Source organism: Schistocerca piceifrons, chromosome 6, assembly GCF_021461385.2.
Source record: "Schistocerca piceifrons isolate TAMUIC-IGC-003096 chromosome 6, iqSchPice1.1, whole genome shotgun sequence".
Lineage (NCBI taxonomy): Eukaryota > Metazoa > Arthropoda > Insecta > Orthoptera > Acrididae > Schistocerca > Schistocerca piceifrons.
The window spans coordinates 362033232-362050605 of NC_060143.1; the positions used below are offsets into that span (position 1 = coordinate 362033232).

The following is a 17374-nucleotide window of genomic DNA, read 5'->3' on the forward strand; positions in this document are numbered from 1 at the left end:
CCACACTAGCAGAACTTGCATTAGCGTTGGCTTGAGCATGATGAATTAATATTTCAGAATTAAAAGAATTTTCAGTTTATTTTGAGTCAGAAAGAATAATATTTAATATCCATACCAGAGATAAATCTTCATAGCAGTAAAATATATCTATGACATCAGAATAATAATTCCTAACATTATGATATTTTATCTCAACATAAAGTTTATATGTAATATATACACCCTCTGTCACGCACCATACGGTCGCATGCAGAATATCTGTGTAGATGTAGATTCATCTGTATTTGAAGTGCAATTTCCATTATTAAATGTAAGAAGAGAAGTTCACAGTAATAAAAGGTATTTATTCTTGCTTCCCCAATAGTTGTTTTAGGGAGATTATGTCCCAATTTCCCATAGTGAAATCAGGCAGCAGCATCTATATATATATATATATATATATATATATAAAAAACAAAGATGAGGTGACTTACCGAACGAAAGTGGTGGCAGGTCGATAGACACACAAACAAACACAAACATACACACAAACATATAATATATATATATATATATCCCTTATTTGATCTTACGTCTTCCAAAGCTCTTTTAAAAGCTGATTCTAATACTGGATCCCCTATCTCTGCTATATTGAGTCCTGTTTCTTCTTCTATCATGTCATCAGTCTTTCTCCTCATAGAAGCCTTCACCCATCTATTGTCTCCACTGCATTTAATAGTGGAATTACCAATCTTGCTTTTAATTTCATGAAGGTTGTTTTGACTTTTCTATTTGCTGAGTCAGTCCTTCCAACAGTCATTTCTTTTTCAGTTTCTTTACAGCTTTCATGCAGCCATTTTGCCTGAGCTTCCCTGCACATCCTACGTATTTCATTTCTAAGTGAACTGTATTTCTGTAGGGGAGAGTGGGGCGCATTGAACCATAAAAAATATTTCTCTTGTGTTACTCATCCAATAATTTTATTAGAGAGTTGTGATTTACAGATGTTACAATTTAATCATTCAAGTATCAAATGGCCTTATATGATTACATTGTCATTAATTGGTTTTTAGCTGCACACCTTTGAAGAAAATTTGGTAAATGGTTCATTGTGCCCCACATGTGGGGTACAGTGAACCACTTTAAACACGTTCAGTGAAAGAACCTATTTAGCATACAAAGTAAGTGTAAACGTACTTTAAACATGATGTTTACATATTCCATGTGTGAAACATATAATTAAATCTGTAGGCACACCATCATGTAACTTATTTTGGAATTAACAAACATCAATGGACTCGAAGCTGATTCCAAATTTGAAATATGATTTTTGTCACACCATCATTAGCAGATTGTGGGAGCACTTAAAGTATGTTACTAGCTGGAACGAAAGCTTCATCCTTTACCTGAGGAAAATAAAACTTCCCTCCCAGTTTTTCCCTTTTTCTTAAAAATGATACCTGATAGTCTCCTGCATCATCCTTCAGTTTCAAAATCTTCCCCACATAGTAAACTGGTATTTCGGTCAAAACGAAATCATCTGTTTCTGGTAATTTGTCCAAGTCTTCAAAGTTGTACTCAGATTCACCAGACACATCCACGTTGGCATCGCTCTCTTCATAATGCACCTCACTAATGACATCATCTGATTCCTGCTCATAAAGCTTCTGGTTGACCTTTTCATTGGCATGTTTCGTGGTTTGCAACAAATCTTTCTCCGGTGTATCAGTTGCAATTAAACTTCATCCTTCGTAAGAGGACGAAGCCAATGAACCATGGCTCTTTGTGCCCCAGGAGAACTTGGTTCAATGTGCCCCAACAGTACATGTTTCAAACAAAGCTCATGTGAGGTTATGTATTAACATTGTTAATATTTGAAGATATATATCATTAAAATACAGTATTGATATTGTTATAACGACTTACTTCCTCTAAAATTTGGTGACAAAGAATTGAACAAAATTCAGTCTATCTACGTCTCCAAAAATTACTTCACTACAGCAAAACTAACATATCGCCAATATAACACTAATGGCGGGAACTAGATCCTGCAGGAAACAAATGTCAGTCGGTAGAGCAGTACTGACAACATATGCACAGAGGAAAAAATAATTTACCACTTTATACTGAAATTATGCTACCTGATTCATTGTGCCCTGTGGTTCATAGTGCCCCACGCTCCCCTATTCCTGAATTTCCTTGATTGTTTTTTTACTTCCTTCTTTCATTAATCATCTGAAGTATTTCCTCTGTTACCCATGTTTTCTTGACAGTTACCGTCTTTGTTTTTATTTTTCAACTTCTGTGATTGCACTTTTTCAGAGATGCCCATTCCTCTTCAACTGATCTATGTACTGAGCTATTCCATACACAGTATCTATACCCTCAGAGGACTTCAAACATATCTCTTCATTCCTTCTTTGTGCAGTGATTCTTCCTGCCTGGTCTCTTAAACTTCAGCCTGTTCTTCATCACTACTAGATAGTGATCTGAGTCTATATCTGCCCCTGAGTACACCATCAATCCAGTATCTAGTTTTGGAATCTGTGCCTGACCATGATGCAATCTAACTGAAATTTTCCCATATCTCCCAGCCCTTTCCAAGTATACCTCCTCCTCCTGTGGTTTTTGAACAGAGTATTCACTATTACTAGTTGAAAATTAATGCAGAATTAAATTAGTCTTTCTCCTGTCTCATTTTTAGTACCAAGCCCCTATTCTCCCATAACCATTTCTTCTGCTCCTTCCCCTACAACCGCATTCTAATTCCCCATGACTATTAGATTTTATCTCCCTTTAAATACTGAATTACCCATTCAATATCCTCATATGCTTTCTGGATCTCTTCATCTCTTCATCATCCATTATATCATTTTCTACTGTTGTTAATACTGCTCTATACTCATCTGACCAGAAATCATTGTCTCTGTTTCACTTCACTGACCCCCCACTACATCTAGATAGAGCCTTAGCATTTCCCTTTTCAGATTTTCTGGCTTCCCTACCATGTTCAAACTTCTGACATTCTACTTCCTCTCTCAAAGAACATTATCCTACTGGCCTAAACCTTCTCTAATCTGTTGTCTCTGCCTCACCTTGCCTTTTCTGTTGTCTTCTGTCCACAACACTCCAGATCATTCCCTGCCTTCTCTCTTCTGTCCATACCATCCCTTTTGCATCCAGAACATTCACTGCCTTCTCCCACCATTCAGCCCCCACCCCTACATGAGCATTCTCCCTCACCCTCTCCCTCCCCCCTCACTCCTTTCTATCCCTCCCCTCTCCTCCTTTTAAACCCCACTCTCTTCTCTCTTCCTTCCCTTTCCTCCCTCTTCATCTTCACCTTTCTGTCCTTTTTCTCACTCCCCCTTTACTCTCCCTCAGTTATTCTCACTATCCACCTTCCCACATCTCTTTTTTCATTTCCTTTGTACTCTTTTCCTCTTGTTCTGTGACCATGGAGTCATTTAATGAAAGTTTCTGTTGCATGTTTCTGCACTCCATGCATCAGTCTGCAGTAGATGAGTGGTTGTCTCACCCTTATTTTTGAGTAAGAACTTGCTTGCCTGTACCATACATTTGATTTTTTTTTTTTAATTAAATGGATGAGTTACACTTTTCATGTGTGATGCACTGTGAGATTGACAGTAACCAAAATACAGGCAGCCTACTCAGAAATTTACATCTTTGGTACATCTGTGGAATTAAAATTACCTACTGGGAAAGATATGTTATCATGTTGCTCCACACTGTGCACTGCAACATGCTTGGATCCTCCTGGGCATTATTTTCACAATTTGGTTGAGGTGTTCCTCAAAGCTGTCCCACCCTTTTAAGATAACCGTACTGAGGTTGTTCATTGTGTGAGGAGGGTTGCTGCAACAATGCATTACAAGTCTGAACTGGTCCCAAGTGTGCTTACCCAGGTTCATGGCAGTACATACCACAGACCACTCCTTTCAGTTGATTAATAAAATGTGATGAGGTAGCTGGGGTGTGCTTGTGTGTTATCATCTTGAAAGATGAACTCATTGTGGAAATGAGGAATGTTAACTGTATAGTCGGACAATTACTTGGAGGATCTTGTCCCAACACTGCACAGTCCTCAAATTACCCTCGATACCAATGAGGGGCCTCTGGCACCTTTGCATGAAACTGGCTCAAAACATATCTGATGCAGCTCTGTGCTGAAATCATGTTATTTCATGAAAGACATTCATTGGTACCTCACTGATTCTCTACGCTTATGTGGTGATCATCAGGTGAAAGACAAATCGTGCAGAAAACTATGAAGGGAACCTGGCACCATCCATCCAGGTTCCATTCCAGGTGTTCCCTTGTCCAACTTCTTCACACACCACAGCACTGGTGTTTTTGTACTTTTTCTCATAATGGATGCCTAGAGGCCAAGCTAATCATGTGAAGATGGCTGCATACTCTCTGGATTGACATAACCCTCCCAGTTGCCTCTAAGAAGTCTTTACACAGTTCTGTTACTTTATACTTGCAGTATCTCTGAGCCATAATACGTCTGTAGCAGTCGTCAGTTGATGTTGGTGATGATGGGTGACCACTATGAGACAAGTCTCCTATGTTTTGTCTCTTAAAATAATGGCTTAAAAGTTTGAATGACATTGTTCATTCATTCATTATCTTCCATAGATTCCATCCAAAAGTAGAATTTTCAGGCAGTGGAACAAGTCAAGATATACCATAACAAAAGACCAGAAAATTTTATAATTTTAATTTGTGCACTGTATTAACCCATTAAGTGGATATTTTGTGTGCGTGCGCCTCTTCTGCAGTGGGTAATATGCGCCAACATGCCAGTGCGTGGTGGTGCTGCATACTGTTCTCATGCATAAAGGTTTTTCTTCATGTTTTTGCTGTTGAATTTAAATTGATCTTGGGTGAGAATGAATAAAATCTATTGCAGAAGTTAACAAAACTGCATGATATTACAAGTCTTTTTAGTGTGAAACATTTTAAAACAAGGTGCTGCACACAAGGAAACTTCGCATTATGCACACCAGTATGAAGTATCTTTGCGAAGGCCTTTTCTCGTGCACACCACACACCTCCTTGTTGGTTTTTTCTTCATTGTGGGTGGCAGAGGGTCTGGAAAATGCCTGGCTGTAAGGTGTGTTGCTTTTGGTGTTCAAGGTGGGCGTCCTACTGATGTCCCTTGTTGTGGTGAAGATATGCTCAATGGTTCGCCAAGACTAATCATGAAGCTCATTGTACTTTGTTCACGACCATGCTTCTTGTACAGAATGTATGCATTGAAGCCTGCAATGTCCAACAAGTGGTGGAAAAGCTTCTGATAATATTTTTTCAGCCTGCTCCTGGCCATCTGATAGTTTTGTAACTGAGAATCGCTCCTATCCAGCCCCCACCCCCATCTCTCTCTCTCTCTCTCTCTCTCTCTCTCTCTCTCTCTCTCTCTGTGTGTGTGTGTGTGTGTGTGTGTGTGTGTGTGTGTGTGTGTGTGGCTGGTGCATTTGTGTGTGTCCCTTGCAGACAGAGGCTGTGGCCGAAAGCTCTATGTCAGTGTCTTTTGTTGTGCCTGTCTGTAAGTTGACGTGTCTTCTTTATCGTAAGTAGCAGTCTGTCTTTTCCTACATTGTTGGTATTCCTAAGTGGAGTTTCCATTTTTTGATGTTTATCTATTATTGGTTGCTTAATATTTACTTTATTACATTGGTTTTTTAAGAGAAGTAGTTACTTACATCTGTAAATGTACATGTGGTGAAACAGGCACTGAGGTCATGCTCGTCATGTTGTAAAGTATGCTCTGTAACAAGATATTGTGTTGCACCAGTATACACCCTGTGCCCATGCCCAATTATCTTAAGTGATAGTTCTTTTCAGTAACTGTTCCTTTCTACACTCCCTTTTAGTTTTCTATATCTTTTATGTTCTGGCCTGTGGCCTGTCTAACCCCCCCCCCCAATTCTTCTCAGTAACTGTTCCTAGCTAGGGGTATCTGTTGAGAGGCCAGACAAACGTGTGGTTCCTGAAGAGGGGCAGCAGCCTTTTCAGTAGTTGCAGGGGCAACAGTCTGGATGATTGACTGATCTGGCCTTGCAACACTAACCAAAACGGCCTTGCTGTGCTGGTACTGCGAACGGCTGAAAGCAAGGGGAAACTACAGCCGTAATTTTTCCCGAGGGCCTGCAGCTGTACTGTATGGTTAAATGATGATGGCGTCCTCTTGGGTAAAATATTCCGGAGGTAAAATAGTCCCCCATTCGGATCTCCGGGCGGGAACTACTCAAGAGGACGTCATTATCAGGAGAAAGAAAACTGGCGTTCTACGGATCGGAGTGTGGAATGTCAGATCCCTTAATCGGAAAGGTAGGTTAGAAAATTTAAAAAGGGAAATGGATAGGTTGAAGTTAGATATAGTGGGAATTAGTGAAGTTCGGTGGCAGGAGGAACAAGACTTTTGGTCAGGTGAATACAGGGTTATAAATACAAAATCAAATATGGGTAATGCAGGAGTAGGTTTAATAATGAATAAAAAAATTGAAGTGCGGGTAAGCTACTACCAACAGCATTATTGTGGCCAAGATAGACACAAAGTCTACTACAGTAGTACAAGTTTATATGCCAACTAGCTCTGCAGATGATGAAGAAATTGATGAAATGTATGATGAGATAAAAGAAATTATTCAGGTAGTGAAGGGAGACGAAAATTTAATAGTCATGGGTGACTGGAATTCGACAGTAGGAAAAGGTAGAGAAGGAAAAGTAGTGGGTGAATATGGATTGGGGGAGAGAAATGAAAGAGGAAGCCATCTGTTAGAAATTTGAACAGAGCATAACTTACTCATAACTAACACTTGGTTTAAGAATCATAAAAGAAGGTTGTATACATAGAAAAATCCTGGAGATACTAGAAGGTATCAGATAGATTATATAATGGTAAGACAGAGATTTAGGAACCAGGTTTTAAATTGTAAGACATTTCCAGGTGAAGATGTGGACTCTGACCACAATCTATTGGTTATGAACTGTAAATTAAAACTGAAGAAACTGCAAACAGGTGGGAATTTAAGGAGATGGGACCTGGATAAACTGAAAGAACCAGAGGTTGTACAGAGTTTCAGGGAGAGCATAAGGGAACAATTGACAGGAATGGGGGAAAGAAATACAGTAGAAGAAGAATGGGCAGCTCTGAGGGATGAAGTAGTGAAGGCAGCAGAGGATCAAGTAGGCAAAAAGATGAGGGCTAGTAGAAATCCTTGGGTAACAGAAGAAATATTGAATTTAATTGATGAAAGGAGAAAATATAAAAACACAGTAAATGAAGCAGGCAGAAGGGAAGAAGAATGGGTAGCTCTGAGGGACGAAGTAGTGAAGGCAGCAAAGGATCAAGTAGGTAAAAAGGCGAGGGCTAGTAGAAATCCTTTGGTAACAGAAGAAATATTGAATTTAATTGATGAAAGGAGAAAATATAAAAACACAGTAAATGAAACAGGCAAAAGGGAATACAAACGTCTCAAAAACAAGATCGACAGGAAGTGCAAAATGGCTAAGCAGGGATGGCTAGAGGACAAATGTAAGGATGTAGAGGCTTATCTCACTAGGGGTAAGATAGATACTGCCTACAGGAAAATTAAAGAGACCTTTGGAGAAAAGAGAGCCACTTGTATGAATATCAAGAGCTCAGATGGAAAACCAGTTCTAAACAAAGAAGTGGAAGCAGAAAGGTGGAAGGAGTATATAGAGGGTCTATACAAGAGCAATGTACTTGAGGACAATATTATGGAAATGGAAGAGGATGTAGATCAAGAAGAAATGGGAGATACGATACTGCGTGAAGAGTTTGACAGAGCACTGAAAGACCTGAGTCGAAACAAGGCCCCGGGAGTAGACAACATTCCATTGGAACTACTGACGGCCTTGGGAGAGCCAGTCCTGACAAAACTCTACCATCTGGTGAGCAAGATGTATGAGACAGGCGAAATACCCTCAGACTTCAAGAAGAATATAATAATTCCAATCCCAAAGCAAGCAGGTGTTGACAGATGTGAAAATTACCGAACTATCAGTTTAATAAGTCACAGCTGCAAAATACTAACGCGAACTCTTTGCAGACGAATGGAAAAACTGGTAGAAGCTGACCTCGGCGAAGATCAGTTTGGATTCCGCAGAAATGTTGGAACACGTGAGGCAATACTGACCCTACGACTTATCTTAGAAAATAGATTAAGGAAAGGCAAACCTACATTTCTAGCATTTGTAGACTTAGAGAAAGCTTTTGACAATGTTGACTGGAATACTCTCTTTCAAATTCTAAAGGTGGAAGGGGTCAAATACAGGGAGCGAAAGGCTATTTACAATTTGTCCAGAAACCAAATGGCAGTTATAAGAGTCGAGGGGCATGAAAGGGAAGCAGCGGTTGGGAAGGGAGTGAGACAGGGTTGTAGCCTGTCCCCGATGTTATTCAATCTGTATAATGAGCAAGCAGTAAAAGAAACAAAAGAAAAATTCAGAGTAGGTATTAAAGTCCATGGAGAAGAAATAAAAACGTTGAGGTTAACCAATGACATTGTAATTCTGTCAGAGACAGCAAAGGACTTGGAAGAGCAGTTGAACGGAATGGACAGTGTATTGAAAGGAGGATATAAGATGAACATCAACAAAAGCAAAACGAGGATAATGGAATGTAGTCGAATTAAGTCGGGTGATGCTGAGGGAATTAGATTAGGAAATGAGACACTTAAAGTAGTAAAGGAGTTTTGCTATTTGGGGAGCAAAATAACTGATGATGGTCGAAGTAGAGAGGATATAAAATGTAAACTGGCAATGGCAAGGAAAGCGTTTCTGAAGAAGAGAAATTTGTTAACATTGAGTATAGATTTAAGTGTCAGGAAGTCATTTCTGAAAGTATTTGTATGGAGTGTAGCTATGTATGGAAGTGAAACATGGACGATAAATAGTTTGGACAAGAAGAGAATAGAAGCTTTCGAAATGTGGTGCTACAGAAGAATGCTGAAGATTAGATGGGTAGATCACATAACTAATGAGGAGGTAGTGAATAGAATTGGGGAGAAGAGGATTTTGTGGCAAAACTTGACACAAAGAAGGGACCGGTTGGTAGGACATGTTCTGAGGCATCAAGGGATCACAAAGTTAGCATTGGAGGGCAGCGTGGAGGGTAAATATCGTAGAGGGAGGCCAAGAGATGAATACCCTAAGCAGATTCATAAGTATGTAGGTTGCAGTAAGTACTGGGAGATGAAGAAGCTTGCACAGGATAGAGTAACATGGAGAGCTTCATCAAACCAGCCTCAGGACTGAAGACAACAACAACAACTATTCCTTTCTTCACTCCCTTTTAGTTTTCTGTATCTTTTATTTTCTGACCTCTCTATTTCCTCCCCCACTCCCACCTCCCACCTCTTCCACATACAATGCCGCTAGCTTTCCACTCTTAGTAACTCATGCATGATATTTTGTCAGTAATCTCTGTCTTGCGTATTATCATCCTTTCCACCTTTAAGCTCTTAGGTTTTCAAATCTCATCCTATACAGTCCCCAACAATTAGTCTTCTCTTCTCATCCTGTCCGACAAGTCTCCCCTTACCCCGGGTTCTGGACAACTTTTCCAAACTCTTCCCATTTCCTCAACCTCACCACTCCATTTCCTTCACCCATATTCCTTCCCCTTAAACCCTTCTGCCAGAAGAAGGAGCCAGTGGCTCCAAGAGCTTGCAAATTTCAACACTTTTTTGCATGTATGTTCCCCTGCCAATGCTCGGTGAGTAGTTTTCTTATCTATCCAGTTAAATTATTAATTTTGTTATAAGTATAGTGTCCTATTTACAATGCATTCATACCTGTCATGCAGCTCTCAAATGAACACTTCTGCTTTCCACCTGGAGAACATAACTTTTGAAACCTCAGATTTAGATTCGCAGATAATTTGTAGGAGGAATGATTGAGATGTGTTTTTAATTTTCTTTTGTATTGGATGAGAGCTAGTGTAGTAACAGTGCACCAGAATGCCTGACTCCACTCTGTACCATGGACAAGGACACAAAGCCAACATGAAAATTATTTTAATACCACGTATTTTGATTGCATAAACCACAGTTAAACAGCTCAAAATGAATCTTATCATCAGCAATAGAAAGCAACACAGAGTAGATTAATTGGGAGATGAGTGTAAGAATTCCAGTATCTTCAAAAAGTCCTCAGTAAGATTTACTGTAGCGTACACCAACTTCCCATGATTACATATCTTCTTCTCATGAAGTGTGCATTCTAAGCTTAAAATGTCTGTTGGAGCCATGTAGACAGTTTGAACACTGTATACAAGCTGCATTGTCCTGTTCATGACTGCAGAGACAGAGCACTCTACTAAACGACTGAGCGTGAAGGTTTACTTCTACCTTAATTTGTAACATTTCTAATCTTTATTTCCCGAATCTTTGCTTACACTTTTTTGTCCAGTAAATAATATTGCCACATAGAAGAAAGTGAATGATGAACACTAACTTCATTTAATGAAAGTTTATTCAGCACTTGCACATACAAGAGTGTGGAGCGAACTGCCTCTGGCCAGAACACATACAGTATGTATACAGCTACAGAACATTCCAGTACAATGATTCTTGACATTTGTGGATATTTCTAGAATGTACTCGAACTGAGTATAGAAATTAAAATTGTTCAGTCCCAGATAGTTTCAAACTCACGACCCTCCAGGCAACAGTTTAGTATCATAACCACTACACCATGGTGCTACTCAGCTTGTTCTGTGACAATATAGTCAACACTACTGAAGTTGAGCCTCAGCTAAAGCACAAAGAATTGTTTCATGCTGATCAGCTTGTTGATAAGAAGTTTTGTTATTATATCTGCACAATATGTCAGTGATCTGCAAAGATTTAAAGGTGTCAAATTCAAACTTATGAGTGGCAGTTTTGTTGAATATGGGCTATTGCCTTCTTAGACTTTCTTACATTCAGCACTCAACATGGAGTGACTGCACCTAACATACGTCATACTGCTGACTGGACTGACTGTGGCATTATTTATAGTGCAAATTTAAAGACACGCATAGGACAGTTTTTACATAACATTAAAATGCTAGGTTGAACATATTCAATACCATCATAAGAGACAGGAGTGAAACCTACATCTACATCTGCATACATGCTCCACAGGCCACAATGACATGCATGGCAAAGGGTACCAATGTTTCAAAATTTTTTCAATAGTTTTTCACAAAAAGAATGCCATCTTCCCTCTAGAGATCCCTATTTGAGTTCATGAAGCATCTCCAAATACTCCCACATTGACCATACCTGCTCGTAATAAATCTAGCAGCATGTCTTAGAATTGCTTCAGTCTTCCTTTAATCTGACCTTATGGGGATCCCAAACACACATCAGTACTCAAGAGTTGGTTGCACTGTTTTTCTATGCATAGTCTCCTTTATATACGAGTTACATTTTCATAGAATTCTCCCAGTCGACAGTTAATTGATAGCATGTATAGTTTCTAAAATGCACATTGTTTTAATCTTCAGCAACTATAGGGGTGTATCATTATTCAACCATGCATAAAAAATACTTACAAACTTAATTTTATCGTGAGTTCTACCATATTTTGGAAAAAACTTATTGATGAAGCATGAGCTGGTTTTAGAATAAATAGATTAACAGTAGATACTGAAATTCTTGTCGGGTCTGGAGTTGTATCACGCAATCATCTTGACGCAGTATTTTCACAGCCCGTCTGGTCACCATTTTCAGGTGAGAATGCTATATGCTAATCTCACTGGAATTGATTTATACTGAAAAAGGCAGCCCTTTTATACATCATGGAAGATGAACAGAAATTATCACTGCTGCCCCTCTAGTGCAAGAGGAGGTACAGCATCACAAGTAGTTCAAGCTACCAGAAATGATGATTCATTATTGAGTACCACTGTCGACAAATTCTACTGGGTGAGGTACAAACCATTGTTTTTAAATGAGAGATAAAACGTGCTTCTAAGTCTTACTGAAAGTTTAACCATTATCTCTATTTATAATGTTGTCTGCATGTCTAATTTCAATGGATTCTTGTAACACATAGTCTCCGTAATGTGATGCAAGGGCAATAGTTTGTGTCATATTATACAATTTGTGTCCCTTAGTAAAATCAGTACTCTGTCACCACAAATTTCTTGGCAATGGTGCTCAGTACATCTGTCATTATGTGCATAGTCTGGTGAATATATATCTTCCCACAATTGCAAGGGATCTGGTAAATGCCAGGCTTCTTCAATCATAAGTTATCCTTGACCAAACCAAGGAGCACTCTAATCGTGGTTGACAGACAACATGCACTTACACCTTTTTAAAATCCATCTTGCCTTTGAAGATATGCCCACAGTGTATGATAGGAAAGTCACTGCTCAAAACATGCATCTTCTACTAGTTCCAACAAAGGTTCAAACTCAAGGCACACCTGATCTGTTTGTCTGTGTACCCATTCTTCTTGAACTTTAGCTTAGGGTGTTCCAGCTTTGTATGTCTGAGATATTGTAAACCCTCTTTTCCAATGTCTACAGGACTCCTTGTGCATTGGTACAGTGGGTGACAACTCCCCCATAGTCAGCAATTTATTTATGCAAAATTTTAAAGCCAGGACACTGAGGACAGCATTTTTAAAACCTAGCTGTTATTCAAAATATATTGATGATATATTTATGGTGTGGCCACATAGAATAAATACCCTGAACCATTTTCTGGGTTATTTGAATTGTATTAAATTCAGCATCGAGCTCACAGTGGAGGGCTGTGACTCTGGGACACAGTGTTCATGAAACTTACAAGTATTTATGCTACATGTCACAGTTCATAGTAATTGATGGAAAGTAATAAAGTAGAACAGAAGTGCTATCTTGCATTCCTCACGGAAGTGTTATAGGCCATCAGCTGTTCCTCAGCTATATCACAATTTAGGAGACAACCTGAGCAGCCCTCTTAAATTGTTGTCAGATGATGCTACCATTTATCATCTCATAAAATCATCAGAAGATCAAAATTTCAAAATCACTTAGACATAGTATCCACATGGTGCAAAAAGGGCAGTTGAATCTGAATAAGAAAAAGTCTGAGGTCATCCACATAAGTACTAAAAGAAATCTGTTAAATTTCAGTACATGATAAATCACAGAACTCTAAAGGCTATCAGTTCAATTAAATACCTAATAATAACAACTACAAACAACTTAAATTGGAACAGTCATGTAGATAATGTGGTAGTGAAAGTCTTTTATTGGTATAACACTTAGAAGACACAACAGAGAGACTGCTAAAGAGACTGCATACACTTTACTTGTTCATCCACTGCTAGACTATTGCTGTGTGGTACAGGATGCTTACCAGATAAGATTGATGGAAGACATCAAGAAAGTTCACAACAGGTGGCTCATTTTGTATTATTGAAAAACAGGGGAGAGGTGTCACAGATAAAATATGCGAGTTGGGGTGGCATTCATTAAAATAAAGGCATTTTTTTATTGTGGTGCCATCTTTTTAAGCAATTTCAATCATCAACTTTCTTCTATAAATGTGAAAATATTTTGTTGACACTCACCTAATAGGGAGAAATTATCATTGTCATAAAAATAAAGGAAATTAGAGGTTGCATGGAAAGATTTAAGTGTTCGTTTTTCCTGCACACTCTTTGAAAATGGTATTGTAGAGAAATTCTGCCAAGGACTTACGTGTGAATTTCAGAGTAGTCATGTAGACATAGATTTAATATCCTCACACTTCCTATATTTAGACTACCTACAAGGATTAAAACTGACACCCAAAAGAGTGCTCATGGATGGTGCCTGTATGTGCCCAGGAATGATTTTATTACTTATTCTGGCACAACTTATTTGAATGCAGTAATTACCAAATGCTACTACTGTACTATACTAATGTTTGACTACAAAAGTTGACAAATTTCTCTTATTTTTGTGAGGGTACAATGCTTTTAATTAAATCAGTTCCTAATTTAAACCATTTACAATTACTGAAATTATTTTCCTGTATACATCCATTTAATGTTTAAGAATGCCCCTGGCATTGATTTCTTACTCTTTTGATGTCACTGTTAGTGGAAGTGTGATACATCCACAGATCAAATCTTCAAGATTATCTTTTGATAACATAATTCTTAAAAGCCAAAATAAAATTTTTGGTTACAAAGAAATAACAAGAAGCCCCATTTATTACTAAGGGAATGACTTACACAGATGTGATCCTCAATACAACCCATAAAACTGCAAAATTATATTCATTTGAAAAAGAGGAACATGTATGTTCATTAGTAGATTCGTAACATGGAACTCTGCTTCCTCTGTGATGTTCCTCCATTATTTGTGGAACATTTAAAGGTTTGACCAGCATCAGTTTTCTGCATCGGCAAATCAGGAAACCCAAGCCAAGAGTGAGTCTATCTCCTTTACAAAGTTGACACATAGGGACTTTGCACACGTTACTACACATCTACCAACATGAAATATTCAGAATTTTGCTGATCTGGGGCTACGAAGATGCAAAAAAAGTGTGTGGCTAGTATATAGATGTATTTAACAATCCTTCAGAGCCATGAAGGGACTGCAATACAGTAATGAATTTTGTTTTCAAGACATATGTGGTGGACGTGCTGACCAGAAACGTAACTGCAGTAAGTCTCCAGATGCAGGTGCACAAGGCGGTTATGCAACAAATTTTGGTGCTGGACTTGCTGGAGGTGGCAGTCGAGGAGTTGAAGGACATGTTATAGCCAGTGTCTTCAAAGCACTTGTAACACGTCTTGTAAACTCACACAAGGACCTCAAAACACAGGAAAATTTAGTGAGTATAGGAAGAAATGTGTATCATCTCATTCAGTGTACATTTAAATTTTAAAACCCTTTCTAGTATAAGTGTGTGTGTACTTTTTTTTTTTTTGTAAGAGTTTAACTGCCATTTTTAGCTTCTCCAATGAAAGTATGAGAATACAGTTTTGCTTTTTATGATATATTCCTGATTAAATAAATTGTGTGCAGTGAGATGAAAACAAAAACTTGCTTCCGTCAGCTATTACACCAGTTCTTAAATTTCATACTTTATAGAGTATCTCCAAAGATTAAACCCAACACCCAGAAGGGTACTCATATACATGGTTGTACTCAAGATGATGTACTTCTGCTCGCTTTGGTGTGTAATTTAGGATATGTGAACTGCTACAAACAGCTACTTATTGTGAGATCAACACTTTAATTATGGATCTGAACCGTTGTGTAGGTGGACTTTTACATAGCAATGTTTTAATGCAGGCAAAATTTAACAAGCAACCAAAGATCACAAACTTTCTTTGGATTACAAGCCTGACATGTCAGCACTTAAACCAGTCTGAGGAAGAACTGTATCTATTATTTACTTTCATATTAATGTAATATTTCTTTAGTTATTTAAAGTGATCTAGCAACATTACTGAAGTTTCAGTTAGAAATTAGTAGTGGCAGCCACAGGCAAGTGGCAGCACTGCAGATTCATTACAGCGAGTTAACAGTCTGCCATATCAGTATTCATGGGTCAATGGAATGGACAACAACGTGCATTAGCTATAAAAATGTTTTATAAAAACAATGATTGCTTGGTAGCAGTGCAGAGGGAGTTTCGACGTTTTTATAATTTAGAATGTCATGATGTCATTCCATCAAAACATATGATAAAATCTTGGATTAATAACTTTGAAGAGACTCGATCTGCCCTCAAGAAGAAATCAACAGGGCGACCCAGAAGTGTACATTCTTCATCGAACAGTGATGTTTTACGTAAGCCTGTCTTACGGGACCCATGGCGTTCAGTTTGTAAGCAAGCGCAGTGGTTAGAGTGTCCTGGGAGAGTGTTCAAAGAAGTCTTCATCTTGATTTAAAATTTTGTACATACTACAGATGGTTCAACAATTGATGGGCAACGATTACAGGTTACGATTAGGATTCTGTCAACAAATGATAACAAAAATAAACAATGACGATGAATTTCTAAACAAGTTGTGGAAGTCAGATGAGGCACATTTTCATCTCACAGGTTATGTGAATAAACAGAACTATTGTTACTGGGCAAACACAACTCATAATGACGTTCATGAGTGCCCTTCACAGGCTAGTAAGATGACATTATGGTGTGGTGTTTCATCACATGGGATTATCAGACTGTAATTTTTTGCAAATGAGGAGAGAAACACAATAACTGTAATTGCCAATCATTATTTGGAGATGTTACAAACTTCCATTACACCTGCATTGAACAAATTTCTAAATGTTCAAGAAGCCTGGTTTCAACAGGACAGAGTGACATCACACACTGCATGGCAATCAATGGCATTTGTGTGAGAATTGTTTGGCAACCATGCAATCTCACAATTCCGTAACATTCCCTGCCCCCTAGATCGCCAGACTTATCCGTTTGTGATTTTTTCTTGTGGGGCTACTTCAAGAGCAAAGTCTACACGACTTGACCAAGAAAGCTGGATGAGTTAAAACAGAGAATTCAGGATGCAATTCACAGTATCCCAGCTGAGATGTTGCGGCCAATGAAGAATCTCAGCAGCAGATTTCACGAATGTATTCATACAGGAGAAAGCAAACTAAAGGATGTAATTTTTGAAAAATGATAAATACCATCAGTGTTTCCTAAATAGCAAGGTTGTAAGGTTTCAATTACTATAAATGCACTTACATTCCTTCATCACTTCTAGTGTTATTAGATTGTGAAAATGTTCCCTTTCTTTTGTTTCACTATATGCAGTACCCAGGGACATAAACTGCACAATTGCATTTATACAGAAGTTAAAAACAGTCAATTCCTCCCTGGGGATCTGAATTTGATATGTAAACAGTATCAGTACTGGTATTTTCTCAGCCTTTACACACACAAACTTAATTAACCTTTTAAACTAATTCAGTTAAAGTGGAAGGCAGTTTCAGAGCACTGTCAAACTGTAATTTGAACCGAACTGAACTGATATTTACCTCTTTTCTTCTAGAGTTCCTGGTGATTTCCCAGGATTATCTTTGCAAAATTTTCTAATTCTACAAGCAGTGCTGTACCTTACTCCTGTGTATGGTACAACTAGTTAATAATTTTTCTGGCCTCACTCCGTAATGTACTACCACTTATTCTCCAAGCAGTTGATGGGCCTGTAAGCATTTCGTCACTCACCACAAATGGTATTTCTTTGCGCACAACTCAAGATGGACAACAATCCTTGCGCAATGCCTACCTGTTGTACACAGCATTCTGTATTGGATCACTGAGGCTGGCAGCAGCCAGAAACAAAACACTCGTGGCCCAAGGTCAAACTTCTACAAACTTCTGCTGATGAAGAACAAGGAAGTAAT

The 17374-nt window shown here is 38.4% G+C and overlaps 1 protein-coding gene across 1 annotated transcript in view; it reads left to right on the plus strand.

The window, feature by feature from the left end:
• LOC124803322 (protein unc-80 homolog) overlaps positions 1-17374 on the plus strand; it is a 995149-nt gene that overhangs the window by 470077 nt on the left and 507698 nt on the right. The window contains exon 21 of the mRNA XM_047264506.1: positions 14632-14840. Coding sequence (XP_047120462.1) covers positions 14632-14840 — 209 coding nt within the window. The remainder of the gene's footprint in view (positions 1-14631; positions 14841-17374) is intronic.